Below are 16,527 nucleotides of genomic sequence, written 5' to 3'. Positions count from 1 at the left end.
AAGAGATCCGTCTTACATATACGACCTGTGAGACCGTCTCACATAAATTTTTACCTTATTTTATACATACATTACGTCTACATGGTTCGCTGTTATATAATAAAAAAAGGGAAATAAAAGACAACACACAAATTATGTGGAAGAATAATTATTATGTACAATAATTACTCGAGGGGGTTAAAAGTGACACAAATCCAATAATTAATAGCACAACCCAATACCACATATTAGAATTGACATTATTGCTATGGCCTTAGTGGACGAGAGGAATTGTTTGGGTGGGCCTAAAAATTAACTCTAGGAGATAAGAAATGAATTGTTGCCATTCTACTACACCAAGAGATTTCATACATTTTTTCTTCACTACAACTAATAACTTCCATTTTTTAAAATCATCTTGACATTTATTTTTGTGATACATGTGTGGCTTCAAGACCGGAAATCGATAGTCTTTTTGGTTTAGCTGGTAGGACGAGATAATGAAATATGTACGATGACTCTAATCATTTTATACAACTCTGAGTCAATCGTTTGACGAAACAAATGCATATAATCCACTAATTTCTCATCTTTCACATCCAACAACAAGACCGGAAATTGATAGTCTTTTTGGTTTAGCTGGTAAGACGAGATAATGAAATACGTATGATGATTCTAATCATTTTATAGAACTATGAGTCAATCGTTTGACGAAAAAAATGTATATAATCCACTAATTTCTCATCTTTCGCACCCAACAAATACATAAACGTACGATCACTAATTTCTCATCCTTCGCACCCAACATATACAATATATATATATTTAACATTAGGATGAATAGACAACAATGTTACATGGTGTACTAATGATTACTTAACATCTACAACTCCACTCATTAAATTTAAAAAATACAAACTCCATTCATAAAATTAATTAATGCAATGTACAAAGGAGAGAAATAATAAAAATAAAAATAAAGATGGCTAATTAAATTTGATGATGGTTGGCACATACATAAGTGGTCCTAATATTAATATACACACATCAATGGATCTTTACATGTTTCCTTCCATAATCAATTCTTCATGTGAACCTAAAAAGTGAAGCCAAAAGAACCGTTTGAAAATCCAATAGAAACCTCACTTTCGGCATACAGAATCCTCATTTTATTCCTTTCCAACATCCATCCATCCATCCATCCATCCACCCCCACACAATGCATTCATTCTATTATTCCCTTGATCTTTCCCTTTCCGCGGCGAAAGCGAGGTGTCGGACCCTTATAGGCAGGCCTCCGGGGAAATCGACGAATGGGAAAGCGACGGCGTGATCTGGCTCGGCTAAGATCCACCGAAATCTGAGGACTAAATGGTGGATGAATAAGGCCATTTGTAGTTTGGCGAGTTCGGAGCCCGCGCACAGGCGTGGTCCTCCACCAAATGGCATGAATGAGAGATTGTTTGTGGTGCTTGAATTCCATGATCCTCCCTTACTAGTGTTACTCTGTGACACAAAAATAAATAAATAAATAAATAAGAATATTATTATGTGGTTTCTGTTCGGCTATATTATGTCGATAGTTATATTGTCGAGACACCAATAGATCCGTATCATTAAATGAAGATGGCGACTTTCGCATTCATTCGAGGAAAAAGTGGAGCCTTGTGATTTTTGTGAAATCGGTAAACAGTCAGGGCTCGGTTCATCTAATGGTCGTAAAAGAGTTACACGTATTAAAGATAGAATCGAACTAACAGTAAAATTTGAAACCAAAGCATGTATCAATAAATAATAACCAATTGAATGATAATTATTTGGTTATTTTATCAAATAGGAGTAATATATTAGAAAATGTTTTTTTTAATAGAAAAAAATAGAAATAAAAATGGGTTAGAGTTGGACCAGCGAGAAGAGGGCTCACTGAACAGGGAAAAGCAATCGTGCAAGCGCACGTGCAACCCCACAATCCACATGGGGACTTTAATTATCGGTCTTCCACTCCCCCCGCCCCACACGCACGTGTGGAAGGCAATGATTGTCTATGTTCGCACCCACTGTTTTACGGTGGGCCTCTGGCTCCGTACGCGTTTTTGCAACATCCATATTGATCATGACTGTTCATTATGTGGGACCCTAATCTTCAAGGTATTCTATTTGGATATTATTATTATTATTATTATTATTTGTTAAATAAATACATTTCGATAAAACAAATAGATATCGAGTTTGAAACTCTACTTAAGTATTAAAATAATATGATAAAAACTTGTGTGAGACGGTTTCACAGGTCGTATTTTGTGAGACGGATCTCTTATTTGAGTCATTCATGAAAAAATATTACTTTTTATGCTAATAATATTACTTTTTATTGTTAATATCAGTAGGGTTGATCCGTCTCACAAGAGACCTACTCATTAAAATAATAATTGCATTCCCGGTATTATAGAGAGTTAATTTTTTTTACTAATTTATATTTGCAATAGCAAAAATATATACAAGGAGATGGATAATTTTGATATGTTACATATCTATCGTGCATATATATGTGAGCATCGAAGGAAGGACAATCACTTATTAGATGTATAATTTTGATACGTTTTATTACATCTAATAGATAAGTATCACTTCATCGATACTCACATAGTGCAGTGATTGTGTATACACACACCCTCCTTAGGAGAAGCTATCTCAAACTAAGGGCTTTGGTGAATCTCTTATCCATTTATTTATCCACAAAAATAAAACTAGAGGGAAAAAAGAAAGAAAGAAGAAGAATATATTAACCATTCACATAATGTTGGTCAATCACTCGATCTCAATTATTTTCATTAGCACCACATACTTTTATTCCAAATTCTACGTTGTATCTTATTTCCCATATTTGTCTATATTATTTAAGTCCAAATCTAAAAACGACTAGCTAATAAATTTCATTTATTTTATAAATTATACCACGACAAAAAAAATATTATATATTAGATAAAATTATTTACATATATAATATATTTTCGTAATAAACAGATGAGATAAAATGTGAGATCTATCCACTCCTACGTGACAATGCACATGTATATCATGAATAGACATAGTCCAAGTCCAAGAATAGAATTCACATGCTATTTTTGAGCTCTCCCATATCCCATATGTTTCAAACATGGTGATATATTTTCACTAAATTATTTTATTATATAGTTTCTAATTATTTAAATTAAATTCTATATTATCAAACATATATATATATATATATATGTATAGATTTTTTTTTTTTTTTTGGAATAACAAACCTGCCATCTCCATGGATTGAAGTCCGAGGGTTGGTCAAAAAGTGAGGGATCTAAATGCACAGCAGCAATCACAGGCAATACCTTCCACCCACATGGAATGTCATAACCTTTTCAAATATCACCAATTTTTGTTTTGTTAAAAAATATTGTAAATTTATTTATTAAATATAAAATGTCAAAGAAAATAATTTTCTTTTTTTTTAAAAATAAATGGAAATCATACTCTCACCTTCGTAGCAAACGTCTTTTAGGGCTTTCCTATGCAAGAATCTTACAACATTTCCAAGCCTTAATGTTTCACTTATAACCTGAAATATTTAAGCACAAATCGTATATCTTTCGTTTGAACGTAAGTATATAATTCAGTCGATAAATAAAGATAATCTAAATAAGCTTACGCATTGCGTGAAGGTCATTTTCTTGTAATCGTCCCAAGTAAGTTGAGTCTCCTCTTTCTCTCCAGTGATTTCCAAGTGTTCTTCCTGATGAAAATATAAAATACTTGAAAAGTCATCAAATTGTGTCATTCTTACGATAAAGTATATATTTAATTAATTTTGCATCGAGACGAGGGAGGTAACTGTAATGGCTATGTTTTGGATTCATTTTCCATAATATTTTATTTATCAAGAATTTTTTTAAATATATAAAAATTTCTCATATCATATTTTATGTTAATCCGTAATATGATATCTATGATAAAATTTATGTATCTTCTGAAATAAAAAATTATAATATAAATGATATTTTTTAAAATAAGTTCTAAAAAATGTTTGCCCGAAAAATTTATCTATTTAAAATTTTAATTGGAAAGAAGACTGCTGACCAAGAATATATATGTATTATTGATGAATATACCGCCAAATTATCTACTCTACTGTCATAAAACCATGTTCATAATTAAAGAGAAAAATAAACTAACGACGATGATGCTTTACTCTTAATCGCTGAACCGCAGTGGGACAACTCTGCAGGAAGTAGATTGCCAAAGCTATCGCAACCGACGAAGTCTCGTGTCCTGCAAACAGCAAGCTCAACACAAGATCAAGAATCTGTTCTTTCGAAAGATTTGAATTCCTCAGCACCCACCCGAGCAAATCATTCTCTTCTTCGATCTTTTTCTCAATCCTCTCCTCCATTTTCTCTTCGATGAACTTAAGAATCGTCGATCGAGACTGTGTGTGTATCCGGAAAGACATGAACTTTAAGCAAAGCCGGAGTTATATGTTTTTGGAATTGTTTTGAATATGTATATTTTTTGGTACCTGTAATGCTTGTCTGTAAGCAGTCCCGGGGAAATTGAGAGGAGCAGAAACCACACCTTTCATGAATGTGATGTACTCTTTCTTGAGCTGTTCGGTCTCTGTTTTTCCGGGCTGCAGGCTCATTATATGCTCTGCCATTAGATTGAATGTGAACTGCGAAAACAAAAGCATCGATCTTTAAAGCAAGATTAGCGAGCGACTAAATTCTTGATACTCGATTTATTCTACCTTCTTGGCTTGATCTTGGGCGCAGATCACAGAGTCGTCCGTCCAAGAATCGAGAACCAACAGGGTGTGCTTTTCGACTTCGCGTAAGAGATGGGTTTTCAGCCTCGCATTGCTCAAGAAATTCAGAGAGATGATCCTCATATCCCTATGCATTTCTCCCACCAAAACCAACATCGACCATTTCCCGAGAATCCCGCCGATACTTCTCGGGTAACTACATTCAAACAGTTTACCTTCGTTCTGCAGAATGAATCTGTTCAGTCCAGCATCGGCTGATACAATTGTAGGCTCGCCAAATAGATGGGATTTGTAGATTTTCCCGTATCTGCATGAAACAGGAATCATCATCAAACCCGAAAAATCAAACTTTTTTGGCTGTTTAACTTGTGGGTTTCGTCTATTGACAGGAAATTTAACCAAGAATCACCTTGAAATATGTTCCTCCATGAATTTCCCAACTGTGGTTGCCGAATACGGCTTCAAATAGGCGATTGTTTCACCAAGAAAAGGCCAACCCATGCTACCTGGTGGAAGATTGAAAGGTTTTCGTCGTCTTCTACGGAAATTCAAGATAACCAAAGCGATGCTTACAAGAAACAAAACGAATTCCAAACCAAACATGGTTTCTTCTCAAATTTTTTTCCCCGATGAAAATATATTGCTTTTGAAGCTTTGAAAAGGGTTTTCTCCTGCTTTCTCCAAGAGTTTTGCTACATCAAGCAGGCGGATTGGAGACGAAGACGAAAGTATTTGAGTAGCTTTTAACCCAATAAGCTGCCATTTATAGGCATTAGTATTCTACCCTTTTTCAATAATAATAATAATAATAATAATAATTATTATTATTATAATTAATTTCGGAAATTTATTATTATATATTATATATCAATCAATGCACTAAGATTTGATCTTTTGTTTGTGTGTGCCGCTTACATCCAAAGGGGTGTAACATATCAAATAATTAAAACTAAAATTTTTAAATGTTTTTTAATAAATATAAATTATATTAATTATAATATAATCCACAATATCAAACTCAATTTGCTTTCTTATTCTAATGTAAAGTTTAGGGAATGTTTACGGCTCCTAAAATAAAGTGATTATTGATTTTTTTTCCTTCACAAATAGATAAATTATCTATTCTTGGTTTATACAGAGTTTAAACTAATATCGAAACGATTTAAGTTTAATTTCATTAATAAAATTCGAACAGATGACCTTATCTAAAAACATAGTGCAAAAAGAATGAATATGAGAATTTTAATGAAACAATTTTTTGTACAATAAATATATAATCAAGTACAATAATCATTTAATGTTATTTTTTAAAGTAATTAATGTTATATATATAATTTTACAGACGGATGGGAGACCACGTGCTAATGACCATATATACACACACAAAATTCATCATTACTAAGAGGAATTATCAAAAGAAAACATATTATTAAAAACAAACGCGAATATTTATCAATATTATCATCATATTCGAACCCGTGAATTTATTATAATAGATATAATAATTATTTCCATGCATCCAAACAAAACATGTGAGATGATCGAAAAATGTAACTGTGTAATATAAATGATAAAAAAATTGATAGATATATATAATTTATAGTGTGATTGATTGTATGGTGTTTGAATTGTAAGTTGAATGTGTGTTGATCAATCACAAAGATAACCTATATAACCTACATGTTTGATGTTTTTGCTGCATGTTTTTTTTTAAAAATTTTATAGACATTTATTTATGTGTTAAACATATCAAAACATCCACATATATGAGCACAGATGAAGTGACATTCACATATCAAATGTATAATTTTGATATAACTCATTACATCAAATATGTGAAAATCACCTACGATGTGTGTACTTCATCAAAATTTATATATATATATATATATATAGTTTTGATATCCTGCACACCTACCGTGCACACCTTTGTGAGCACCGATGATGTGTCACTCACCTATTGGATGTGATGAAATATAGAAAAATTGTGCATCCAATGGGTGAATGACACATCATCGGTGCTCACAAAAGTGTGCACGGTAGGTGTGCAGGATATCAAAACTGTATATATATATATATATATATATATATATATATATATATATATATATAGTTTTGATATGTTGCATACCTATCGTACACACTTTTGTGAGTACTGATGAGGTGTCACTCACCCATTGGATGCACAATTTTTCTATATTTCATCATATCCAATAGGTGAGTGACATCTTATCGGTACTCAAATAAGTGTACACGATAGGTGTGAAGGATATCAAAATTATATATATATATATATATATATATATATATATATATATATTTATTGCTTATCCGTTGGCATTTGGGCCCTAATTGCCAACCAATGACAAGAAATATAGGTAACCACTCGTGTGGGTGGCCCACTTGAAGATGAACACGTTTCCAACCCAATCATTGCCCGACTATTTAATTTAAATGTTTCCTAATTAAATTAAATAATATTTATTATGAACATTTAAAGTCGTCGATTCTTCTACACACATGTCGATATAAATGAGGTACCAACTAATGTAGGCCCATAACTGAAAGGCCCATTACTACCAAACCCTTTGATTAGACAAGACTATCACAAATAATGAAAGCCCAATGGGACAAACATTCTTGATTCTACTATTTCCAATTTTAATACAATTTCTTCATTTAGTATGGACCCAATGGGTCTCTATTAAAATACCTCCTTTCCCATCTCTACCAATATTTGAAGGGACATCTCCATATTTAATTTCTGGTTGAATTTTTCAAAGACGCGTTTGTTTGTTTGATTTTTTTTTTTTTTAAAAAAAACGTATACGACAGTATGATATTTATCTCGAGCAAATGTTCTGAATTTCGATTGGTAAGATTTATTGAACGAAACGATATATTTCTTTGTTAAGATTGAGACTTTGAGCTAACTCAACCATAAAAACTAGTTCAAGTAAGAAAGATTGTCCAAATCAATATATGCAACTCCTATGGATTTTATCTAATTGACGTGAGACAACTAACACACCTGTCACGCATAGGAATGAACATCTGGAGCGTGAAGTTTACAAATGACTTAAACTATGGATATAATAAGTGGTCTAACTATGGACAGTCCAACATATAACGGTAGAAACTGAGCTATTATACCATGTTAAGATTGAGATTTAGACTTAACTCATCCAGATTATCCAAGTCCATATATACAACACTCAGATATTTTATCCAACCGATGTGAGACAACTAACACATCCTCTCACGCCAAGGAATGAACATCTAGAGCGTGAAGTTTACAAATAACCCAACGTGGACATAACGAGTGGTCCAGCTATGGACAGTCCAACACATAACAGTAGAAATTGAGTTCTAATATCATGTTAAGATTGAGACTTGGACTTAACTCAGTCTCAAAAGTTATCTCAAGAAATAAGATTGTCCAAGTCTATATATGTAACTCTCAGAAATTATATCCTATCGATATTAGACAACTAACATTCTTTTGCCTCGGTTGGGATTTTGATTAATTTGATTGTCTTGTCTTGTCTTGTCTTGTTTTTTATCATCCAAACAAATCACAATAAAATGCAAAATAGTAGTTGTTTTTTGGGATGGAAAGACTTCAACCACACTTGTAACTTGAAGCTTGATTAAAAAAATTAATGACAAAGACAAGCAATCATTATAAATGTTAATGCAATTTTGACCACTTCATTAATTTGATTGATGTGAAACTACAAAATATCTATAGCAAACTCATTTATTGATGGGAATTTGAGTCGTCATTTTTTTAAAAAAATTTTAAAAAATAAAATTGATCTCGTGATTTTTTTGGATTTTGCCACTTCTAACTAATTGCTAGGAGAAGTAAAATTATACGTTATATGAGATCTAGTTTTATATATTGGACATTTGAAACCAGACGAACTACAAAAAATAAGCTAACTTACTTATTAAAATCATATCAACTTTCTTATATTTGTTAAAGCAATAAAATGACACATCAACAAACTTGTTAAAATAAACATTTCTCAATTATCAAAACCAAATGACAAAATAAATGCATTCATATTCTTATATCCATTGTTAAATTCAAAACAAGACTCCTAAAAATAAGATCAAAATGATATATTCTTTATCTTTTTGTACCATTTGTCACATCCAAATAGAGACAAGAGGATGCATGACCAAACAAAGTAGTTCTACTTTGACTTGTCAAGATGGAGATACTATATATTAATCAATATATGGCACAATTGAGTTAGGAAGGAGACTCAGCTCCATGTACCTGAACAAAATCTTTGAACCTAAACTTCCCCAATCAATGCAAGTTCTTTGTTTGTTTGTGATTGAGAAGAAAATGACATGGGATTTTGGCATCATTATTATTGACCATTTGATTAATTAAGATACTTGGAGAGTATTTACAATTTAGCAAGATTCTAAAGCAACAGCTTATTTTAATCCTAAATGCATCATCATTCAAAGTTAGTTAGATATGATTGGATTATATTTTACAATCTTATGATCATTATGAGTCATCTGCTCTAATTCATATAGAGTAGGTCTCTTGAAAGATATTCTCACGAATTTTTATCTGTGATACGGATCAACCCCATCGATATTCAATATATATATATATATATATATATATATATATATATATATATATATATATATATATATATATATATATATATATATATATATATATATATATATATATATATATATATATATATATATATATATATATATATATATATATATCTCAAGAGCTGATTGCATCAAATTGTGTGTTACAATTTGGTGATGGATCGAGTAGTCATGTTATTACTAGTCAATTTTTGTTCACATTAGCCGACAGATCAATGAAAGATCAATGTCCAAGGTGCCAAGTTAGAATATCCATATGGAAAATTTTAAACAAGAATACAAAAATCAAACCCGATAATTATTTTTAGTTTTCCAAAATACAATCATAATATTTATAATTATTTTTCAAATATATATTTTTAACACATTTTTACATATATCACCTTTTCTTGATTAAATTACTTAAAACTCATAGCCGGTGACAGTTTCTTAAATTGCATTTAGATGGATGAATTTGAAATCCATGAATTTCTATTATAGTTTTATGTTTAACGATGAAACGATATATGTAATCTTAAATCCATATATCACTTATTTATACATTAGTTACACAAAATAGAATAGACTTCAAATACCTCAATTACTGAGTGAATTTTAAATCTATCATAATTGACATAAAACGTTATGAACATGAAAGTGATGAATTTAAAGTTTATGATTTTGCTTTTATAAACTACAAAAAATATATTTGAAATCCTTCGATCCAAATGCAACTTTCCATATTTCACTTAAACAGAAAAGTAAATAAATATCATATCATGGATTTTATATGCCTTGGAAACTCAGTTTGTCGAAACTGACGGAAGCCCATTTCCTCTTGAGAGGTTGGATAGTTAGAGTTGATCAAGAATATGGAGCTCCCTCTCGCATGAGAAAAAAAAAAACAATCGATTCTTTATCTCATCAAGTGGGATCGACTAAATGAATCCTCTTGTGTCATTGTGCTGACTATCCCCTACTAAAAACGTGATTGATCGTATGATAAATGAAATACATAATATTGAAAATTTTCTATTCGACGTTCACAGTTTGGGTGGTTTTCGTGGCACTTCGAAATTTTGTTTCTTTTGCATTAGTATAGCATTATCCCTTTCGATAAAGTACCATGAACAAAAGAAATTTGCTTTTTGAGGGACTCCGAAAAGATATTATAGAGAACATGGAGCATTTTGGGCTGGCGATGGGACTTGCTTTCAGCTGTGTGTTCCTGTGCGTGTCACATATCGGGGGTGGTGACTTGAGATGAAACAAAGACAACCATTAATTGTGGTTTAACTTTAATCAAAAGATTTAGCCTCCAACTATGTTGTCTTAATGATGTGATGGCATTCACTTAGTTTAAACTCAGTGGAGTTTTAACTGGCCACTGATTTTGGCTTTTTAACACAACAATTGCTAAAGGAGCGAACACATTCAAACAAATACTTTCCGATATTCTATATCACTTGATGAAAATATGAGTTTTCACTCGGTTTTTTCATGTATTAGTGAGCTATTTTCGAGGTTTTATACCTCATGTAAGAAGTTAAATAACCCAACTTGGCAAAATTCTTGAACATGCAACTTAGAAAGCAAAAGAGTAGTTTCACACAAATAGAGCTATAGACTTGAGACTCGAAAAAATAAAAGAAAAAGATTGGTACCCGTTGCAAAAATTTAAATATCATATGAGACATCATGATACTACTTTATATCCCAATCAGAAAGACAGGACAAAAGAGTTATTGCTTTCTTTTACCAAGTTGTATTCAAATAATAAACCCCATGTCCATTGTATCTATCCATAATTTTATACATGCATTTGTCCCAAACTAGTCGAAGTCAACTAGAGATCTAGCTTCTCTGTTTTAAGTAGTTTTAAATTAAAGTTTCACTGGTTACACTTCACAATTATGTGTTAAGTTTAAACTTCACCTCCCCATTAAACCCAAAAATGACTGTGTACCGGACCAAACCTCTTCATCATTCAAACACCGCTGGAACCATGTAGGGACCAAACCTCTTGATCATTCAAACACCGCTGGACCATGTAGGGTACAGACGTATAATTTCAGTAACACCGTATAGGTAGAAGAAGAATAAGGCAATGCAACAAAGAAGAATTAGATGTTGGCTCAATCTTGCTGGTGTTATCTAGGAGAAAAAAAGAATCTTGACTCTACTTGGCTAGAACTTGGAGTGTTCTCTTAACTACATACAAAATGTCGAATTTCACAGGATACATGTGATTTTTCAGACTGAAAAGTATAATTTCAAATAATTCAACATTGAGGGCCAAAAACTCGCGGATTTGCTCTAATGATCATCAATTTGTTGTTGGGATATTAATTGTGAAAAGGATCCTGAAACTGCGGTATATTGTTGAGTCACGGAAAGGCAAAAAAAGAATAGTACCATTTTCTTGAGTAAGGCTGGCATGTTCACCTTACTGAGTTGCAACTTTGAGTTTTCAGCATGTAATCAAGAACCCCTTGTTAATATGGGTAAATATGTGCCAATTATCTGGGAATTGTTGATGACGAGAGGTTCACATAGATAAAGGCAGTAACAATCTTCTGTCCCTTTTTCTTGCAATTGACTGCCGTGAAATTCTTAGGATATATGGAATAAGAATTGCAAGGAACATAATGCCGAACGACATCCAGTAATGTTTTAAGTAAAGGGTAACATATGATGATACTAGAAGCACAGTGAAGAGAAAGGCCCAAAAAATAGCCACTGCAACATCAAACCTGAATGAAGTAAAATCTGATATGAATAAAAGACATTGAAAAGTTATTGGATCTAGAGCAATAAATAGCAGAACTTGGCATGTGTAATATTTCAACCGATTTTTGACTTAGTTGAAATCTAAAGGAAAGAATCCTAACTGCTTCAGCATTCTCATATTTCCCATATCAACATCCTCATTCTGTTATTTTTTTATTACTTTGTCCGTAAGTGACCTCCTTATAAACAACTCATTACAAGAACCAAAGATGAGACATTTTAAGACAATCTACTAATTGTCAGATACTTTGGAAAATGTATCTATTAAGAGTTTTGTTACAGTTAATCAACAGAAAAATGATCAAATTTTTATCTATAATACTCTGCAAATAAATAAGTATTTTTTTAAAATTAACGCAGAGAAATAAGTTAGATCTTCACGGTCAACTTCTAAATATGAGAAAAGTGAAGAATAAATGAGCATCCAGAAAGGATGAGACAGTCATGCATGAATCAAGTATTGACTTTGTAAGTGCAAACCAAAGATTTGATACACATGCTACGAAATAACTTCTCTGTCTTCAGCCTGTTGGGTTGCCTGAAGAAGATATGATATAAGTTAAAGCTCAGCTCTTTGTATGAAATCACTTAGCTAAAACCCAATACTAATCTTATCTCCAACCATTAAAATTCTTTGACAAATCCATAGAGCGAAGGTACAGGCCCATACAAAAGGCATCGACAAAACAATTCTCAGTCAAGATTTATTTCAGGAGAAGAAAAGGAGTTGTTGATACAGACCATCATAAACACACCAAAAATACCTGCCATTTCATTCAAAGGTCACAGGCGTCAAGCAGCACATGGAAGGCTAAGGTTGAATAAGCAAAAATTATCTTTTTGTGAACCATCTCGATCATTGCATAGAAAGCGATCATCCCCTTTTTATGTATACACTTGCATAAATTCGATACCAAAGATGTCCAAAATACTAGTACTAGATTCTTTGGTTGTGCCACTTGCCTGGATGATTACTTGATTAGCGTGCCATGCATTCGCTTTTCATTGTTATATGATATATTTCACTGGATTAAATGTTGAAGTAAAAAATGACTAACTTCCTTGAATATATCAAAATTTTTTACCTACGTCTATGCAAACCATCAAGTTTAGAAGTACATTCTAATACAATCCAAGATAGTGCACGAGAACCCACGCCAAAGTTGAGCTATATCAGCTACACTAGTTGCTGTTGTGTTGTTCCAGTATTGCCTTGAATTAACAAATTTATGTATAATGCCTATAGCCCAAATTTTGAATGGAAACCAGAATCCACAAGATGCCGCAAATGTTCAAATAAGATAGTGGTACATACGCAGAATATCAAGAGTTTAGTGGCGGGCAGAAGGAATTTAATATTGTGAAAACCAGTGACTAGAAGCCCCTATATGAAGCACACCAACCTGAGGCCCTGTAACTTCCCTACCAATTTAAGGAAGTTGAAGGTCCTGTAATGAGACCTAATTGGAGAATAATGACAGTATTTATCAGCCATTATCTAAGGTATTTATGCATTCCTTTAACATCGAAATAATGGGGAGTAAATGGAGGTTAAATTTCACTCGTAGAAATTCCCCAGCAAAGTCTAGTTTTGAAGCTTAAAAAGCTTTACAAACATTCACTGCGTACCATATAACTATATAAGTTCTGGCACCATTTTTTTGCTAAGACACCATTTCCAGGAAACACAAGTGATTTCCGGCAAGGCACTTTGGATGAAGAAAAATTGGATACTCACATGACACACACTAATTGTATTCAATCACTTCGAAGTTACATTAGCTACATCGGTAAGTGTTACAGATTTCTTTTATTTGTTAAAATCATTTATTTATTATTTATACACACACACATATATTATCCGGGAAAGCATATTTATTCTTTTAAAATTACAAAGTTAAATCTGAAAAGAAATTAAGTAGCACAATAATTTTATACCAAATGTTTGGAAATTGTATTCCGAACTTTGCTAGATTATAACCCTAATATGGTGAGATATAATAATCTTATTCTATTATGACGTGGTGGTAAAGTATTGTTCTGTTATTTAGAGCTGATACGATGGATGAATCATTGTTCCAATCTCCTTCCTAGATAGGTTAGTTATAAGGAACTTAGCCACGAAAAACCTTAGTTTTTTAAAACAAATAAATCATTTTGACAGATTACAATTGTTTCTGTTTTTCAATGTATGTTTTACGTCTGGAATTGTCGTTGAAGTTTATGTTTTATGCTTAAAACTACACTTTATTCTAACTGTTCATACCGAGAAGAGATTCCTATCACTCACCCTTTATACCACTCCCAAATGAGACTGCGATTGAGTTGAAGGGAGACTGATATCGGAATGAAGGAACATTGGGAATGTTAAGTTTCAGACAAGAGACGCGTGTCTGTTGCTGCTGTTTGGAATAAGAAGTTTATAACATTTGTTTAGGAAAATAGATTGATTTTGATATTTCAGGCTTAATATTCTTGTAAATTTCTTTCTGAATTTTTGAAAACACAGCCGTTAACATGCTTCGGGATTCAGGAGTGACAAGTATTAATGAAAAACTCAAAAAAGGTATGGGAAATTGCAAGGGAATGTTGGTTTATTGGCGGACATTCTAGAGGAAAAGGGCTCAAATCACAAGGAATGATCCCTTGTTCAAGTAAAGTAGCTACTGCACCTTAGCAACTGTTTTTGGTTAAAAAACTGATCAAGTTAGATCAATTAAAGATTCAACCCAAGAAAACTTCAACACCCGGAGAAAATAAACAGCATAGTTTGCTCCAGATCCTACATTTCATTCTTCTAGACTTCGTTTCGACTGAACAAAATCAGCCACATTTTATTTAAGCTGCTGAGCAATAGAGAATTGTCTAACCAATAACATTATCTCCCTTTCATTAGAACCACACAGCAAAAGCACAAACACAAGAAATATGTTATTTTTAGAACCAATAATCTGGAGAAATGATTAGCAGTAAACTCAAGTACTCCACTAAAATAGGATTACAGTACACGCTACACGGAACAAAATTTAAACAAGTGTGCTTACACATTTCATGCTATCAATCATGTAACACATCACAGGCAATTCTAACCCAAAGTAACACCAAATCACACCGAATCTGTTAAAAAAAGTCACTGATCAAGGAAACTCAAAAAATCATGTCACGACATCAAAATCCTCGTCAATGATCTCAATTACGAACCAGATTGAGATAGAGAGTCGAATAAGCGTGGCTTACCAGGTAGAGAGGGAAGGAGTGGGAGAGAATACAGTAAGAGCGGGGCACTTGTGCTGCGATCGGATCTGGTAATCTCTGAGCTGCTCCACCAATTTCGATCGAGTTATCATTGGATTTCTCCCTCCAAATTCCTAAGTTTCAGATCGATTTCCTATCAATCTTGTTTTATTCAGAGTTTTCCAACAATAAACGAGTGCGTGGGGCAATCCTAGTTCTCCCCGAGCATTTCGCGGCCGGGTGCTATATTTGACTTTCCGCGTCTATATCTATGTTTTTATATATTATTTTGTCTCCACGTAAAATTATATATATTATATTGTAAGACAGTCTCACGAATCTTTATATGTGAAACAAGTCAACACTACTGATATTCACAATAAAAACTCTTAATAAAAAGTAATATTTTTTTATTAATGACCCAAATAAGAGATCCATCTCACAATAAACGACTCGTAAGACCGTCTCACACAAGTTTTTATCTATCATATTTCATATTTTAATTATGTTACTTATCACAATTTAATTTTCATATGTTACCCTAGATTTTTTTTTTTGTTTTTCCAAATCACTAGATCTATCGAATAATATTAATTTGACATAAATACTCTCGTATGTCACTCACGTAGCTTCTTGAACAGAATAGTTTAGGTTTACCATTGACGGCCGGGCTATCGAGTTTGTTTTGCCACTAGCACGGGTTAAAAAGTTAGAAGCATCCATCGTAATGCAAATATAACATTATTTTTTTAGTTATGAATATAATTTTTGAAAAAAATTGAATCTTCAATTCTAAATTTGGAGAAACAGACAAATATAAGGACAAAAAAGGAAAAAATTTCAAAAAAGATACGAGGTGTCAACCAAAAAAAGTCCTTGATCACTGGTAGAAAAGAAATGCATGAACCCATGAAATGAAGGTAAAGCCAGATTGGCACTCATTTGGTAGCAGTAAGAAACAGGAACATTGCCATCAATCCCACGGATTTGAAAACCCTTTTCTAAAAAAAAAAAAAAAATAGTCCATTATATCCAACCTTTTGGTCCAATAGGAGGTGTCAACAAGAGAAAAATCGAGATTTTAGTTCAAG

The 16,527-nt window shown here is 32.4% G+C and overlaps 1 protein-coding gene and 1 long non-coding RNA gene across 2 annotated transcripts; both read right to left on the bottom strand.

Moving 5' to 3' along the window:
• Nucleotides 1–786: 786 nt before the first annotated feature.
• LOC140841697 (cholesterol 22-monohydroxylase CYP90B51) lies at nt 787–5,520 on the bottom strand. The gene is made up of 8 exons (XM_073209319.1): nt 5,187–5,520; nt 4,760–5,084; nt 4,532–4,684; nt 4,205–4,441; nt 3,665–3,748; nt 3,496–3,574; nt 3,267–3,373; nt 787–1,485 (listed from the first exon to the last, which is right to left on the bottom strand). Exons 1-8 carry the CDS (start codon nt 5,378–5,380, stop codon nt 1,213–1,215), a joined length of 1,452 nt encoding a protein of 483 aa, XP_073065420.1. The 5' UTR covers nt 5,381–5,520; the 3' UTR covers nt 787–1,212.
• Nucleotides 5,521–11,902: 6,382 nt separating this feature from the next.
• Nucleotides 11,903–15,704, bottom strand: LOC140841696 (uncharacterized). Its single transcript, XR_012120253.1, has 2 exons — nt 15,440–15,704; nt 11,903–12,165 (listed from the first exon to the last, which is right to left on the bottom strand). It is a non-coding gene; the product is annotated as an uncharacterized lncRNA (long non-coding RNA).
• Between the last annotated feature and the right edge of the window lie 823 nt (nt 15,705–16,527).

The sequence above is a fragment of the Primulina eburnea genome, chromosome 9 (assembly GCF_022965805.1).
Source record: "Primulina eburnea isolate SZY01 chromosome 9, ASM2296580v1, whole genome shotgun sequence".
NCBI classification, from domain to species: domain Eukaryota; kingdom Viridiplantae; phylum Streptophyta; class Magnoliopsida; order Lamiales; family Gesneriaceae; genus Primulina; species Primulina eburnea.
The sequence above is the reverse complement of the archived record's forward strand: the minus strand, read 5'-3'. Positions and strand labels throughout refer to the sequence as shown.

Excerpts from the sequence above, each read along its gene's own strand:
- LOC140841697 (XM_073209319.1), bottom strand. The coding sequence starts at position 5,380 with ATGTTTGGTTTGGAATTCGTTTTGTTTCTTGTAAGCATCGCTTTGGTT. Across the intron at positions 3,749-4,204 it reads CTGCGGTTCAGCGATTAAGA|GAAGAACACTTGGAAATCAC; the intron begins GTAAAGCATCAT and ends TATTTTCATCAG. Across the intron at positions 3,374-3,495 it reads AAAAGACGTTTGCTACGAAG|GTTATGACATTCCATGTGGG; the intron begins GTGAGAGTATGA and ends ATATTTGAAAAG.